This window comes from Eptatretus burgeri, chromosome 7, assembly GCF_056783735.1.
Source record: "Eptatretus burgeri isolate ZD-2024b chromosome 7, Ebu_testis_v1, whole genome shotgun sequence".
In the NCBI taxonomy this organism is placed as follows: domain Eukaryota; kingdom Metazoa; phylum Chordata; class Myxini; order Myxiniformes; family Myxinidae; genus Eptatretus; species Eptatretus burgeri.
This window is the reverse complement of record NC_140967.1, coordinates 34,267,391-34,284,320: the sequence shown is the minus strand read 5'-3', so window position 1 is coordinate 34,284,320 and position 16,930 is coordinate 34,267,391. Positions and strand designations below refer to the sequence as shown.

The following is a 16,930-nucleotide window of genomic DNA, read 5'->3' as shown; positions in this document are numbered from 1 at the left end:
TTACACGGTTATAAATACACCTAAAGCCTTGAAAAAAAAAAAAAAAAACAACCAGAATTGCAAAGGACAAAGAATTACCCTCAAAGAGTAGGTTTCCCATGTGAAGAATGGCAGCAAGAAGCTTTAGCACCTCGAGGCTTTCCTTTTCAGTGAACATAAGCACACGCATGGCCGAGCGGATTCCCACGAACTCACGTGCATCGTCTCGGCCTTCACACATTGTGCAGCCACCCTGAACAGCATGCGGATCGTGCAACTGAGTAAAGCATCTCTTTGGCTCGATCACAATGAGGTAGTTGTGCGATCAAACCTATCCATTGCATTCATGGGGCATGAGGACCATTTTCTGATAATGATTATACCCTGATGACATCACCAGACTCCAAAATCTGGAATATTTGGAGTGGCGTAATTCCCATTATCATGCGGTCACATTTACCTTGGATAAGTTTCGAATTGTTTTATTCGCAAAACTCGAACATAGATACAGCATTTGCTCCAAGCCGGAGATGCATTTACATGAATAGCAGTTCATTGGAATAACAAAACCCACCATTGTGAGGTAGATGTAGTCCTCGGCCCGAACAAGGCCTAACTGATGTTTCTCCAGATCACTCATTCCACGCAACAAGCAGTAGAAGATATGATAATTCCTCTCATCTGGGGCCTGACAGCCATGTTGTTACGTATTAGTACTTAAAGGAATGAGGAGGAAACACTTACAGAAACAAGGACCATTGGGTCCCTTGACCTCCCCCCCCCCCCCCCCCCGTCAAAAGAGCATTTTGTCCAAACCGATAAGACATTTGCATCAATTTATTTTATTTTTTGAAATATTTGCTTCCATTTAAAAAATATATATATATATATATATCGAATATCCTTCATCCACAACATCTTACCATATCCTTTTTCCTGCATTATCAAAAACCTGACAGCACAAGAGCTTGTTCTACAGAAATCCAATAAGATCCAAAATGGGTGAACTAAAGAGTTTTGTAAAATAAAAGTTAACTTACAAAGTGTCAACAAGTTTCTAAATTAAACATGGTATATAAAAGCAATTTTACCAGGGTTAGTTGCACACCTGATGGCAGACGCGAGATTTCTCCAAAAGATACTGTTCGATACGGGAACCTTCGATCACACCACGCCTGTTGAAGTGGATGTCGATGTATTTGCCGAAACGACTCGAGTTATCGTTGCGAATGGTCTTGGCATTTCCGAATGCTGATGGGGTATGACGGGAAGAAATTGGTCGTCACGGTGTTCATTTCTTTACATTTTCTTATAAATTTGGTTGAGAGATGAAATGCCTGAAAATGCAAAAAGTTGGATGTCTGTTCCAAAAGGCAGGGGAAAGCATGGTTTACCTTCGAGAATGGGGTTTGCCTCCAACACTTGCTGTTCAATCCAGGAATGTTGGCCACTGATGGATGCCAGGAATTGGAGGATCAGCTTGGTGCTCTCAGTTTTACCTGCCCCCGACTCTCCACTAGCTCACATCACAAAAACAAAAAAAAAAACAAGTACCAATAATTAACTATATTCGACAATCACCAGAAATCTATTTGTCCATCAGCAGTTTCTGGGATTTGACTTGAGAGCCCCCAGCATTGCGAGTTATTTACTCAAATGTCAATCCCAGATTTGAATATGTATTTTAACACAGTCTGGCACTCAGCCCGATTTGCAGACAAACATGATCTTGGAGACCATCTCCCCTTGAAAAAACATGAGTTGCTGTTTTCAACCACCACCAGCTCATTCCATTCACCTTGATCCTTTCTTCCCACCGTTAACCCTTCCCCATAATTTTGCATCTTTTCCTGGCCCTGCCTCTTGCCTGATGATGCAGCACTGGTCATGGTTGTGCCTGCGCATGTTGCCGTAGCAGTTGTCCGCGATCGCGAAGATGTGCGGAGGAACCTCTCCAATCTTCTTGTTAATGTAACGTCGGATATCCTCCGCTGTGTATATGGGCAGTAGTTGGTATGGGTTCACAGCCACTAGGATCGAGCCAGTGTATGTCTGGAATGCATACGGATAAGTAACATTCACAAGGGTCACTTTATAGAAATGTCAGTCCAATAAAGGTGGCTTGTATGAATGCACAAACAGCTATTGGCCTACTTCCACTGCACAAATGTACTGATTTAACTGGGCATACAGAGCCTCTTTCTCTGAGCAAAATCCGGGATAGTGCGGTATATTTGTTTGAGTTTACATTCACTTGATTAGAATGCTCAGCTCACCTAGTCAGATCAATCAGTCTTTGGAGTGGAGATCTGTCACAATCGAGTGAGGAAGGGGCTACGGCATGATGCGAATGATTTGTTTTGTATATATTTTTCTCTGTTGTGAATTTCATAATTACCACATCGTTCATATCATTACTGCTCTCAATGTGATACACGTATGACATATTTGATCTATCATAACCTATTATAGTTTTAATCTTTCCATTTCAGTTTCTAGCAAAGCAAACGATGAACCCAATGGATGAGATGACTATACAGTAATTATAAAATTACCCTTGACAGAATAAGTAGTTTGAATATCTAAGTCATTCCTAATTTTGAACTGGACAGTAGGAGATCAACATAGTATGGGGCAACATGCCTCTGTTGGGAAAAGTAGAGCAAGATCACACTCTCAAATCCCTCCAGCATAAAAGCCTCACAGTCATGGGTCAAGGTTCAATATCCAGAACATCCAGACCACAGCTCTCTGATTGATGGTATTGTGGGAAATTTCCAAGGATATATGTATATTATATTGTTACACGGAAGGGGGTATACATATATAGAATGCGTTAAGACTTTACTATTGACCATGTGATCAAGTAGGGGAGATTTACTGCTGTATTCGGGATCGGTCAGGGGTAAGTCGTGTGTAATATGTGCACTTACGGGGGCAGTCATGGAAAACAATAGAGCAGACGAGGTCAAGGTTGTATTTTGTAAAACTTTCTGTTCAGACAGTCAGGTGGAGGACTTGTGGGCAAAAGGCACCAGAGCAGCGCTTGAAATGAAATGGACATCATTACGGGCCATTTGGCCAGAGGTAGGCCAGGATGATGAAGTCAGCTGCAGAGCCCTGGAGGGGGCAAAACGTGTATGAGGGGCCACCCAACAGGACAGGATGGCCTCAGAGATGGCACCGCTCATTGAGAGGGACATGAAGTACATGAAGGCGGTCTTGGAGGTGGTAAAAGCTGTGTTGGGACATGGGTGCAGCAGGTGACAGTTGCACCTTCAGTAAAGAAGACATCTCAGCTCTCTATGCTTTATCACTCATTCCAGAAGGACCGATCGAGACATGTGGATGGCATCTCCCAACCATCGCACCATCCTCTCTTCCCCTCTCCCACCCCGAGCCTCATTTCATCCAGTGCCATGCCAACCTATGCAACCATCATCATCCTGCAGCCAAGACCAGCTCGTGCCCACACACGTCCTCGCCTGTTCTATTCCACTTTGTGGTTAAAATCTGGTATTGTCAGCACCATTATCAGGATTATTTATTTTGTAAGTGCTCGTATTTTCTCCTCTTTCATCCCTATCTGTGCTTGTGAACTGCCAGATCTGTTCTATGGATTATAATTTATCGTGTCTTGACCATCCTTATCACCACATACATTTATGATAAAACCCTTGAATTATAAGAAGCATCTTCCCACCTTTTGCTTTCCTGAATTCGAGCAATTGCCAGTCTCGGCTCTATTTGAAAATCCTTGGGGGATCATAATTTGTTAAGTAGTCAATTCTGAATGCAGTCAATTTAAACATTATTTTGGTCATTCACAGAGGACTTTAGAACTTTGACACAGAGCATATGGTTACAGCTTCATTACAAATGATTATAACACCAAGGATGATGATGATGATGATGATGATGATGATATAGAATCAAGTTAATTCCTCTGAGGGTGCTGAAGAGTCGTGCACCGAATAGGATGCAGGTGATGGTTAGGGTTAGAAGGTCAAGGCAGCAGGACGAGAAGAAAGAATGAGACCCAGGAATGCTGCACATAAATAGCCATGCAGGGGTTGTGGATAGATGGAGGACGGATGGGGAGTGTGGCCATTGCTTGTGGGGGGTGGTAGTGGAGGATAGTTTATGTGCACATGGAGGTGCTTTATGCACAGTTGGTACGAGATGGTTTTGGAACTGTTTTATGCACTTGGCTGTTGAGAGATGACGTATGCGTGGCTGGTGGAAGATGTTTTTAGAAATGTGTTATCTGTGCAGCTGATGGGAGATGGTTTTTGTGCCCGCAAAAAACGCAAATGCACAAAGCACAGGGCTGCAAATGTAGAAGCACGTCAAATTTTATGAACCGTGAATATGTGGGATCTGCGGATGTCAAATCCGCAAATGTCGGGGTTTCACGTTATATGGGTGTATATATATATATATATATATATATATATATATATATATATATATATATATATATATATATATATATATATATATATATATATATATATATATATATATATATTTTTTTTTTTTTTTTTTTTTTTTTTTTAAAGCTCTTCTGGCTAAACAGTTGCATGGGCTCCACCTATAAGGTATGAGCTTCGCAGGGCTACAGCCTCCAACATCTGGATAGAATTGTACTTCAGCCAACACCAAAAAGATAAATAAATTCTCAGTTTTATAGACCAGTCCACCAGAGGGGAAATTTTATGGAATAGTTCCATCTCTTGGATGGAATGGTCTAAAAATTAAACATATAAACATATATATATATATATATATATATATATATATATATATATATATATATATCCATCCATCCATTGGGACCATACTCTGTGCAGAGCGTTGGTGCTGCTTAAGCAGTCTCCTTGGCTATTGGACACAATCCTGGATGGGTCGCTACTCCGACACAGAAAATCAGCAAGCTGGCACTCATTTTTGCTGACCTCAGAAAGATGACAGGCAGAGTCAACCCCATCTGGTATTAATTCAACAGCCAAGTGGTATTTGAACTCAGGATCCTAGGATCCCAAGCCCAACACATATGTGATATATATATATATATATATATATATATATATATATATATATATATATATATATATATATATATATATATATATATATATATATATATATATATATATATATATATATATATATATATATATATATATATATATATATATTTGTGATATATATATATATATATATATATATATATATATATATATATATATATATATATATATATATTTGTGATATATATGTGATATGTGATATATGAGAAATGATATATAATACTTGGGATTGTATCTTGTCCCAATCTTGCTCTATTTCATGACAAAACTAAACCTTCATAACAAGGATTGTGCACACGAGACACATGACATGCGCAAAACGGGAACACATACACTAGGGAGACCACAAACCCGACATTTATCTCACTATTTCTGTGGCAGTTTCAGGTCGATTTGCACTGAAACCACGTTAGCCAGATCATAGTCCAGATGAGAGAAATAGGCCGAGAAATAAAATGGAAATATCAAAACTTGTATTATGTAGAACTTCTTCAATTATTTCCAAACAATTTTTTTCATACTTGTACAGGATGTGGAAACCCCCTTAACACAGTTTTCTATTTTACAGGTGTGTGGCCATCCTGACCAATGAGGATGTGGGGTGGGAAAGAAAATGTAAAGAAAGGATGATGACATCATGCAGAATTGAGTCAGCAATGTAGCAAGATAGTAGAGGAACATTTAACAGTGGGGAGGGTCAGGTATAGGTTGATATAGGTCTTGTGAAAAAGCCTGTGAAGAAACTCACCCTGCCACCGCAGTTTGTCTTGGAGTGGTGGAAAGAGAAAGGACAGTGAGCGGAGACACAAGTTCAGAACAGTCAGAAACAAAAGCAAAGAAATAAAGATACATCAGTAATGTACATCTTATGTGGAACAATGATGCACAATGCATTCTCCATTCTTCAAAGGCAACTTCAAATATATTATTATCATCATCCAGGCTTTGATTATTATGATATTAGACATGTACGGTATCTTACTGAAAAAATGAAGTCTTTATATTGTTGCGGCTCTGCGAAGCCGGCACTCCCCCCAAGGCAATGGCACCCAACACACAGCAGTCCTGAGACAGTTATTTCATTAGTATTTGTTTAGTTATCCCTTCCATTATGTCTAGTGGTTATATGGGACAAGATGCACTGCATAGGGCTATTAGTTAGGTCATCAATCCCCTTTGATATTTATTTCACCTATTTTACTTTACCTTCAACATGTTACCTCTTCAAGCATGCATGCATGCCAGACCAGACAGGAACGTATACCCAGGCCCGTATACCCAGGAACATATACCCAGCCAGGGCTCAGTATTTAGGGGGGCATATGAACTGGATGGGGGGGCACAATTATTATATTTAATATTTTTGATAACCCGTGATACTATTGTATTCATGCAGCATTGACACATCTATACTGAGGTTGCCGTCGCATACTAACCAAATTGATCTCAGCTAGATTTAATATGTTCCGATGTTTTTGGCCTAAAATTATTCGAATGCAGGAGAGCCGCAACAAACTGGCACATTCACAATGCAGATATTCAATGATTAGACAATTGGCACCAATTCAGGTGAACTTATACAAGGTGTTGTCAAGAATTGGAACAAGAAAATTAATATACCAGAGATACAATGACTAAACGGGGGAGGTTGGCACCAGAATCAGTGCACTTTGAAATAAGATACAGTAGGCTATGACCTGCGATCATCACGTTAAACTATCAACAGCAAATACGACCAGCCTGAAGATACCATAAGGTCCGCATTTAAAGGAGTCAATTACACAGAGGTAAGTTTATGCACAAAGCACGAGATATGGGATATGGAAAGCACCAAACACAACATTTAACTTAAACATCAGAAGTACAAAGCAGCTGACCACGGCGGGTGCTGACCACAACCACACTTTAACCACAACCACACACGCATCACCAGCAGTCACACACACAATCTGAACTCCTCGTATAGTTTTTATACCGCTGTACTCACTGTCAGAAGAGCTGCAGGCGACGTGTCTTGGTGTGGAATCTTCTGAGGACCTTCTCCTTCCATTCATTCAGGCATTTACGTGTGAGGTCTCTCTCGAAGGCCAGCTGTACCAGTTGTGCCTTGCGTGCATGGCGCATGGACCGTCGATGGTCAGTGAAGACATTCCTCAATGTTGAGAATGAGTTTTCACACATGGCAGTGGACGCACCAAATGTTAGTCCAAGTCTCATAGCAGTCACTACACTTGGCATGGCTTCCAGCGTTTTGTGGTATGTTGAGAGGAGTTTTTGTGTTGTCCATCTCTCGTTTGGCTGCTTTTCTGTCTGTGAGCGAATAAACTGCTTTGCAACCACACACTCTGTTTCACTGATGGTTGACTTTGTTAATGTCATTATGTGCTGGAGCAAGTGGGGATCCAAAAACGTGCCATTTTCAGGATTCAAGGCAGCGAGTGAACGGGCGAATTGTGTGTTGCGCTCACTGAAGCGCTGAGCGATCTCGCCAAGCACAGTGTCAATTGCGCTGTAAAAAAAACCCTCTGCAGTTCCGTCTTGTCATTGTCGTTGTTTTGTCCTGTAGTCTCCAAAACTACAAACTGTTCCAAGTTCTTATGCATTGTGCGTCTCCGTTTTGGTGGTGCAGGTGTAGAAGTGCGAGCATCGTTGGCCTTGTTCCACAGATCAGTGAACTCATCCTCAGAGCGGAGTTTCTTCACACACTCTGAAGCACTCGCCACCAGTTTCAACCCCGTTAGCAAGTCCATGTCCTCTGCCTGCAAGAGTCTGTTAGGGCCATCTAACAACATCAGCAGTTTTTGTACAAAGATAGCAATGAACATGAAGGCAGGCCCAGAGACTTCCCGCAAAAGCACAATGGCCTCCATCCTCATCTCTTCACCGTAGGCGCGCTCTGCATCAATCTCCGACAGTAAGGATGTGATATCCTTAAAAGATCCTGATCACAGACACGGTGGCTAAATGTCCCGTCCACCTTTGATCAAGAAGTCGTTTTAACCGCTCACCTTTATACTGTGCAGCAACAGTGGGCTTTCTGAAGAATTTGTACAGGCAACAACAAACCTCGAGGAAATCAGTGACAGCTTTCTCTGCTGCCAGTGCGTGGATAACTACCAGATGGAGTTGGTGATTTAAGCAGTGCACATAGGGGATTTCTCTTTCCAATATCTCTTGCAACAACTTTTGCACCCCACCGTGCTTCCCAGCCATTACCGAAGCCCCGTCATACACCTGACTTAATATTTTTCATGTGTCAAGTCCTGTTTTTATCAGCTCTGCAATTATTAGGTCTGTCAATGTTTTTGCATCTCCAGCGTCAGCTGTAGCTATTGTGAGTAGACGCTCTGTTGCTTCATTTGATGCCGATACAAAGCGAATGATGATTGATATGTTCTCGCATTCAGTGGGGTCCCTCGTCCCATCCAACTTGATGGTAAACCACGATGTGCCGACTTCTTCCACGATGGCATCCGTCACAACATTACTCAATGTGCAGATCAGTTCATTCTGCATTTCCGGACTTCCGGACTAGTATAGCTTGCGTTTCATGGGATATGCTTTATTATTTCGGCTAGCTCGGTGTCTTTTTTGTGTGTGTAGTTTAAAAGCGAGAGGAAGAGCCCACTGTGCCCGTCTGACATATCTTCAAAATTATCAAGGCTCCCTCGAAAAGGTATCTGATTTTCGGCGAGAAATCCCACAACATCTATAAGAGCAGACACATAGTACCGGTTTCTATTTAGCTGGTCAGCATTGAGGAGTGTGGAAATCTCCTTACCACAATCGATGCGCCTCTCATTCTCCTTCCACCTCAAAACACAAGTTAAATGTTCCTTTGAAGTTGCGTGTTTGTGAAACCCCCTGCCTTTCTCAACGGCACGTTTCAAATTCCGGTAGCCTCGCACTGTGAAAGTAGAGTCCACTGGGCCACGTGCAGTGTTAAACTTCCTACATGGATAGCAGAATGCTGCATCTGTCTGCACACTGTATTCCAGCCATTCATTAGTCTGGTACCACGAGGACACAAACGAGCGACTCTTGTTCTGCAACAGATGGCCAGGGTACCGCTGTAGAACAACTCGATTCAGTCTCTCACTTCCAAGATTATCGGGAAGCGGCTTGACGGTCACACCCGACCCCGAGGCCGCCGCCAAGCATGGAAACTCGGCCGCCTGCGCTGGGGCTCCAGGGCTAACGTTGCTGACTTGGCCAGGTTGGCCAGCTTCTGTCGGTATTTCATCGACATGATCGTCTTTTCCTCCTCCTCCTCCAACTCCTCCCACAACATGTCTTTCATCATCTTCTTCATTTTCGTCGCTTGCATTTTTTCCTTTTCCGAGCCATTTTCGTATATCCATCATCCACGTCATTTTCTCCTGCTGCTAGCTCGTGCTCTGTGATTCGTCCCTCGCGACTCGCATCACTAATCTCGCGACTCGCGACATTTGACGGTTTTATTTATTAAATGATCAATGCATCAAAAACAGGTTTTATCTGCATAATTTCAAATGTAAGCACGATTGCAAACACACATATTTTTAATTTTTATAATAAAATTACTTTTGTAAGATGGAGGGTTGACGGGTTGTGAAGGTCACGTGGTGCACGTGCACTTCATCTTTAATAATGTAAATTTATGTCTTTTCCTTAATCATATTATCATATTATGACTATATTACATTTATACCTAACTTACAACCAATCAGGTAACCTGCTCAATAGGGTCTCCATATCGAATACGCTGATTGGCTATTCCTTAAAACTAAATGATCCACGATATATATTACCACCCACAACATCGACATTCGACACGAGGTCTTGGCTGCCGGCGTTGGTGCTTGCGTTATTATCTTTTATCTTGTGGTCTTGGACTGTATTGTCTTGCCAATTGCATTTGGAGATGCGCTGGGAAGCGCACACTTATCTCTTGACTGTTATTCAAAGAAGGATATTATTAAAGAACAGTTTATCCAAGAAGGCTTTATTATTCACCACGTTGAACATCTGGAATAAGGGTTTTAGTTCACACAGGTGAACTCTTAAACAGCAAGTTCACAGTGGGCGCTCATCCTTAAACACCAAGTTGTTCACAGGGTGCAACAGGGCATAAATGGGTGGCGTACAAGTGGGGGGGGGGGCACCAGATACGCCATGGGGGGCATTGCACCCAAATACCCCCCCCCCCCCCGCAGCAATGGGCCTGCGTATACTGCAGCAGCCTCATCGGCAAACATGGGCCATTTCCCCATTCAAACTGTGCGCCATTCTCCAATGGACTCCTCACCTCAAACCCTCACCATGCTCATCACGATGCTACAACCCTCACCATAAGTACCACAACGCCTCCTAAAAATCCCCACAGTAACCTACGCTCAACATCCTCGCAACATTCACCACAAAGGCTTCAGCTTCCTTGCAACAACCACTTCAACAACTCCCAATGCTTTAACGTCCTTACTATGAACACCAAAGCACTTCCCCCACCTCACTACAACCACGACAACCACAGTTAGTTCCCTGGACGCTCATCACAGTCCTTTTGGATGCCGGGGAATGGAAGACATTGCAAGACAGAATACATTGGCATGTAACCCAAAACGCAAAAATGCCCTGGCACTCTGCTGAATAACAATGCTCAAATTGAGTCCAGCGCACATTCGTGGCCGAAGAGCACTTCCAGAAACTCGCGTCCCATATAAACCTCAAAGCTCTGTTGGGTGATGAGGTCAGGAGCAAATGAAGCCATTTTCGGCCTCGGAATCTGGCAGGGCAGGGCTGCTTCTCAGGGTGGCATCTGCATGCCAACGAGGATGCTCGGAAATGCCTACAGAGCCTTTTGATCTGATCTTCGGCTCGTCTTTCACCTGGGCTCTGTAAATATAGTGGCAGAGAGCCAAGAACAGATCTGACTCACTCAACAAGCCTGAGCCGAACGCCACTCACCAAGCCCAAGCTGACAGTGCCAGTCACCAAGTGAGAGTGACACTGACCGAGCTGAGAGAGCAGCGTGAGTCACCGAGACCAAGACAAGCAAGCAGTTACCGAATCCTTGCCGAGGAGTTGCAGGGTCATCGCCGGGTCATCGCTGGGTCATGCTGCTCGGCTTCCGCTGCGTTCCGCAGCCAATACTCAATACCATTAACAGTTACAGATTCTCTCACACGCCACGTTAAGCTATCATCTTACAAGTCTGTCTCTCCCATTTACTGTCTCATCTTCTGCTGACACAAATCATTAAAAGAGCAATTGCAGACATGCACTCCTTCACTCCTCTTCTGCATCACATTTGCACACCATTTGCACCTCCCACTCGCGTACCAAAAACACCCCCATTTTTCTTCCTTCCTCCCCCCTCCTAATCAACTGGAAAGTGCAGGTCCGTTGGCCGGGCCAGGTATTGATGAGGATGAAACTCCTCAACTGCCTTTCCTCTATCCTGCTCTCTAATTTCCTAAAGTGAGAGTCTGGTGGTCCATATAATGTTTGCATAAGATAAGAATGTGTAAGTTCTTTATATCAGTTTAGCTCTACCCTGTGTCCTCTTTTTGTACATAATTGCATTTCTTTTGCCACATCCCATGATTCCTTGCTTTCACTGCTGTACATTTTACTGAATAAAACCTTGTATTGTCATTCCTACACATTTAATTCCTTTCCACGCCCATATAAATGAATTCCTTATGGTATGAATGTACCCAGACCGTTTTGTCTTTTCCCCCACTAGTTCAGCATTGTCTGCACGTTAGTTTATCCATGAAGTCCTGCCCCAACGAATTTGCTCTTGTTAGCCAGCGCACACTCGCTGTGTCGCTCAGCAGTAATCTGGGTGTGCACTGAGGGCACGAGACCCGGATTGAATTGGCGGTCCACAGGTAAGGTATCACGCAAAGTAGTGTAACCCTGCCAGGATTGGCCATGTCAATCGGCGTTCGTGGTTGCTTAGCAACCTGCTGGTGCACGGAGTTATCTGTTAGATTTAACTTTGTTAAATGCACCCCTATGTGCTGAGCAACCTGCACGAAGCACCGATATTAGATCATTCCATGACAAATAAAAGTGCTCTGTAGTCACGTTAATAGCAAATATTTAGAGCACAATGAAACATCGAAAACATTTTTTTCAATATATATCTCTCTCTCTCTCTCTATATCTCTCTCTCTATATCTCTCTCTCTCTCTATATCTCTCTCTCTATATCTCTCTCTCTATCTCTCTCTCTCTCTCTCTTTCTCTCTCTCTCTCTCTCTCTCTCTCTCTCTCTCTCTCTCTCTCTCTCTCTCTCTCTCTCTCTCTCTCTCTCTCTCTCTCTCCTTTAACCTCCTTCTCATTTACAGAAGATGGTGTCATTGCCGCTTTCCACATGTCAGGCATTCAATTGCGCTTTCATCTGGTTACCGTGAGATGCTCCTGTAATTAAATATGTTTATGTCACCTGCCACAAATCCACATACGTACATAGATGAGTTGCTGTCGATATCGGATGAGCAAGTTCCTCAAGATCCCAGCCTCATGAAGGTCTCCTAAACGGATCATGTCCTCCACTCCATTCACTGATGTTGGATGCATAGGTTTCACTCCTGAGATGTTCTGTGGAGAGATCCAGTGCTCCTGGATAGTGTGTTATGGATGGAAGAGAAAATGCATTTTCAGTGTTCAGGTGTGCACCTTGTACCGCTGTGACTTTGTGAAGTGACTTTGATCTAACGTCACGCCAGGTTTGCATGATAAACCTATGTAGATCATACATCTTAAAGGCACACACTGCTTGGCTAAAGGTTATAGGAAATCTAGGGTCCAGAAATGGGTTGGTATACTCAAGCTAATCAGGGCAGCTTAATTCCTGACAATATCAGTGAAAAAAGGCCAATTTTTGATGTCAGCAATAAACTGTGTGTGTGTGTGTGACCTCTTCAGTATCCTGTCAGAGTAGAGGATACACTTTGTCATGCGTCAGGCTCACTGTGGTAAAAGGTGTAGTAAGCTGAATCATGTTTACCTCACTTCAAGGTTTTAACTTTTGTCTTGATGGAGTAAGTTTCATAACATGCTTTGATTTCATAATGTTTCATAACTCTATCATGTAATGCTTACTTCACCCTCATCGTCGATAACTTGCACCTGCCCCGAGTCAGAAAGCTTTACAGAGGCTCCGATTGGTACGTCAAACTCATGACCCAGGCACCGGTCCAACCAAACGCAGTCGCCCTAACATGGCAGAAGAACCACAGGGTATCAAGAAAGGTATTCCTGCTGAACTAACAAAACATCACATTTCATCAGCCATTCTTCACTTTGTACTCTTCCTACATGTCAAGTCTTACTAACTGCATCTCAAAGTAAACTTGAATGAAAAATATTTTCCTAACCAGCTTCTTAGTGTCTCGTGAGGCACGACGTGAAAGCATTATTGTAAGATGTGCGTTTTCTCTTGTGTACACTCATCCTGTGCTGAACGTGTTAAACGTGAAAATGGAAAGGCATTGATCTGTCATAATGTATCACAGTAGAGGGAAGTAAATTGTGCAATATAAGGATCACAATATATTGTGCTGTATTATTATTATTATTGTGCATACACAGATACTGTTACACACTTGATATATACAATTCTGTAGAGGTCAGGCTGGTGGGAAAAATCTGTTTTCACCAGAATTACTTTCCTGATATTTATGTAACATGTCAGTGTCTTATGGCACTAAGCCCCCTCCCTCCCCCTCTCTCCTCCCCCATAGAAGCCAGTAAGAAAATTACACTGTATTTTACGATTCGAACCACAGACACGACATTAGCTTTGTGAAAAAAAAATACAGCTCGGCCTCAATACTGGCAAAGATGTTGCATGTAAAAGCGCCAGCAGTAAGAAATTAGAATTGGCACTCGGAAGAGCGCACACCTCCACCAGGCTGAACAGGTTACGTTTTGTATCACAATCATCAGCCGGATCTGGATTCGGACATGAGCCAAAATTTAACTGACTTGTTCTTATCACCTAACCAACTCCTCCACCAAGAAATTTCCAGAAATTTCTCGAAATGAATATCGTCCGAATCCGTCCATAACTTTTTTAGATATCATGCTATATATTGCTTTAGCCCCATCAATCAATGGTGAAGAATCACTTTAAAAATTCTCGGATCCGGATCCGGATTCAAATCTTCACCAAAAATCTAATCAATTATTCCTTGTCGCACAGCCAAAGTGTCCACCAAGTTTTGTCCGAATCCGTGCACAACTTTTTGAGATATCGTGCTATATGTTGTTTTTGGCACAATCTCTCAATGGTGAAGAATCACTTTAAAATTATAGCAGCTGGAACCGGATCCAGATCTTCAGCACAATCGAATCAGTTCATCCTTGTCACACACCCAACCTGTCCAACAAGTTTCGTCATAACCCGTCCACAACTGTTTGAAATATTTTGCCACATATTGATTTTGACCCTTTCTCTCAATGGTAAAGAATCACTTTAAAAATTCTAGTAGTCGGATCTGGATCCAGATCTTCACCAAAATCTAATCAGTTCGTCCTCGTCACGCCCCAACCTGCCAACCAAATTTAATCCGGATCCGTCCACAACTTTTTGAGATATCCTGCACGCAGACAGACAAACAGACAGACAAACAAACAGACAGAGAAAGGTGAAAACATAATCTCATTCCACCTTCGGTGGAGGTAATAGAGTGGAGCAAGTGGAGCGAGCGAGGAAAGGAAAATATAAAAATGTGCGGAAGATAGTGTCCACTCTTCGAGGAACAAATGATTATTCAGTGAAGTCAAAGGAAAGAAGCATTCCTATTGCGGAGGCACGGGTTTCCTCCCTCTCACCGACAACAGTGCCCGAGCCAGAGTTACTCCTCGACTGGTACGTCGGTACAAGGTACCACTTGAAGTCACTGTGCATGTGTGGATATCCATCATTCCCCCTCAATTCTTGGTTATACCGAAAATGTCCACCTATCCTCTCCACTAACAGTCGTCTGAATGCGAACCTGGCTTTCCCCTTCCTCTCTCACGCTGTCTGCATTTTCAGATCTAGTATGTACAGCTATAGCCCATAACTAATGCCGCGCACAGGAACGAGCCACTCACATTGTCTGTGATGCATCGGTAAGCAATTTGACACCATGCGCCAAACAGCAGCACACACTGCCTTGTTTCCCTTTGCAAGCCATTCTTGGTCACACACATGAATATTTAAAGTCTGTCATCTGTGTGGCATGGCTAAGCCATCATATTATGTTTCTTTCTACCACTTGTGCTACTTTATCCTCATTTAATCCAACCGATCGCACTGCGTAAAATCCGCTTGATCCGGGGTAGCATCGATATATTGTTATGAGAGCGGAGAGCATATGATTGATATGACATACCTTTCATCTTTCTAGAAATGAATATTTGGTGTACTGAAGTGTGTGTGTGTGTGTGTGTGTGTGTGTGTGTGTGTGTGTGTGTGTGTGTGTGTGTGTGTGTGTGTGTGTGTGTGTGTGTGTGTGTGTGTGTGTGTGTGTGTGTGTGTGTGTGTGTGTGTGTGTGTGTGTGTGTGTGTGTGTGTGTGTGTGTGTGTGTGTGTAGGCTTCAGGATTTCTCACATAAATGGAAATAGAATCTCTATCGAGCTGTGTACGGTATTCTGGTTAGGGTTTTTGCTGGAATATCGTCCAATGACAAACTGTCTACCTGATGCTTTGCAAGCTGGATAATGCATCAAAGAGTACATTACCATACTTTCAAAAGGGAAGTGACGTTTTCTTTTTTGTATACCTTGTCGAGGCTAGGATGAGAGCTAACACACAATGCACAGCGAGGGGGGCATGAGACAAGAGGGGAGGGAGTGGGAAGGACAAAACAGTGGGGAATAGAGACATTAGATCTGTGGAAGAGAGAGGGATGGGGCAGGGAACACAGGAAGTACAAGATGGATATTACAGGGATTTTCAAGAAGGAAAGCAGGGAATTTGAAGGAGCTGGGTTTGGGGTGGAGACCTGTTTTGAAGACCTGGAGGGAAGAATGGAATTGAACAGTGAGGGGGGTTATTCCAAAGGCGGGAATAAAGAGGAATGAAAGCGTGAAGGTGAGCAGTGATTCTTGATTTTGGTAGTTTCACCAGAAGGGGGTTGTTGACAGACCTTGAGCACCCTGAGGAAATATGGTGCAGACAAATCGCAGACAGTGTACGGGGGGGGGGCGAGACCAGAGAGGAGATGGTGGAAGACAGAAAGACCACCGACCTGCCTGGTGAGAGAGTGAGAGGCCCAAAGACTCAGCCTCATTGCGGGAGATGCCAATGATCAAAAATGCCTTGGTTTCCACAGCGTGAAGCCGAGAAAGATGGGAGGCAGGAGCACCAGCCCAGAGGGGAGAGCAGTTCTCCATCTGGCAGTGGACGAAAGCTTTGTATGTGGTCAGGAGCTCAGGTGGGCCGAGGAAGGACTTTGCATGATGGAGGATTCCCAGTTGGCGACTGGCTTTGGAGGCCCGATTAGAAATGTGGCTTTCCCAGGAAAGATCATGGCAGATAGTGAGACCCAGAAGCTTGAAAGAAAGGACTTCTTCCAGAAGATTGTTGAGAAGGTTTCCAAACGGTACTTTCGGAGAGACAAAGTGAGAGTGTGACATTTGTCCAGATTGAAAGACATGTTCCACGTGTTGGACCAGTTTGTGATTTTATCCTGATCTGCATTGAATGAAGAAGCTGCTGCTTGCCGGTCTGAGGGGTAACAGGTGGTGCGGCAGAGGGTGGAGTCATCAGCAAAGATATAAAGAGGATTTTCCAGAAAGTCGGAGAGATCATTGATGAAAACCAGAAAAAGAACAGGGCCAGAACGCTGCCTTGAGAAACTCCAGCCTGGACAGGA

At 43.2% G+C, this 16,930-nt stretch overlaps 1 protein-coding gene across 1 annotated transcript in view; it reads right to left on the bottom strand.

Moving 5' to 3' along the window:
- Positions 1 to 15,096, bottom strand: part of MYO7A (myosin VIIA) — a 161,384-nt gene extending 146,288 nt beyond the window's left edge. Inside the window, exons 1-8 of the mRNA XM_085888027.1 lie at positions 14,900 to 15,096; positions 13,166 to 13,279; positions 12,530 to 12,682; positions 1,847 to 2,031; positions 1,374 to 1,495; positions 1,088 to 1,230; positions 554 to 667; positions 79 to 232 (exon numbers count right to left, since the gene is read on the bottom strand). Of these exons, the coding sequence (XP_085744153.1) occupies positions 79 to 232; positions 554 to 667; positions 1,088 to 1,230; positions 1,374 to 1,495; positions 1,847 to 2,031; positions 12,530 to 12,682; positions 13,166 to 13,279; positions 14,900 to 14,992 (1,078 nt within the window). The 5' untranslated portion in view covers positions 14,993 to 15,096. The remainder of the gene's footprint in view (positions 1 to 78; positions 233 to 553; positions 668 to 1,087; positions 1,231 to 1,373; positions 1,496 to 1,846; positions 2,032 to 12,529; positions 12,683 to 13,165; positions 13,280 to 14,899) is intronic.
- Positions 15,097 to 16,930: the final 1,834 nt, after the last annotated feature.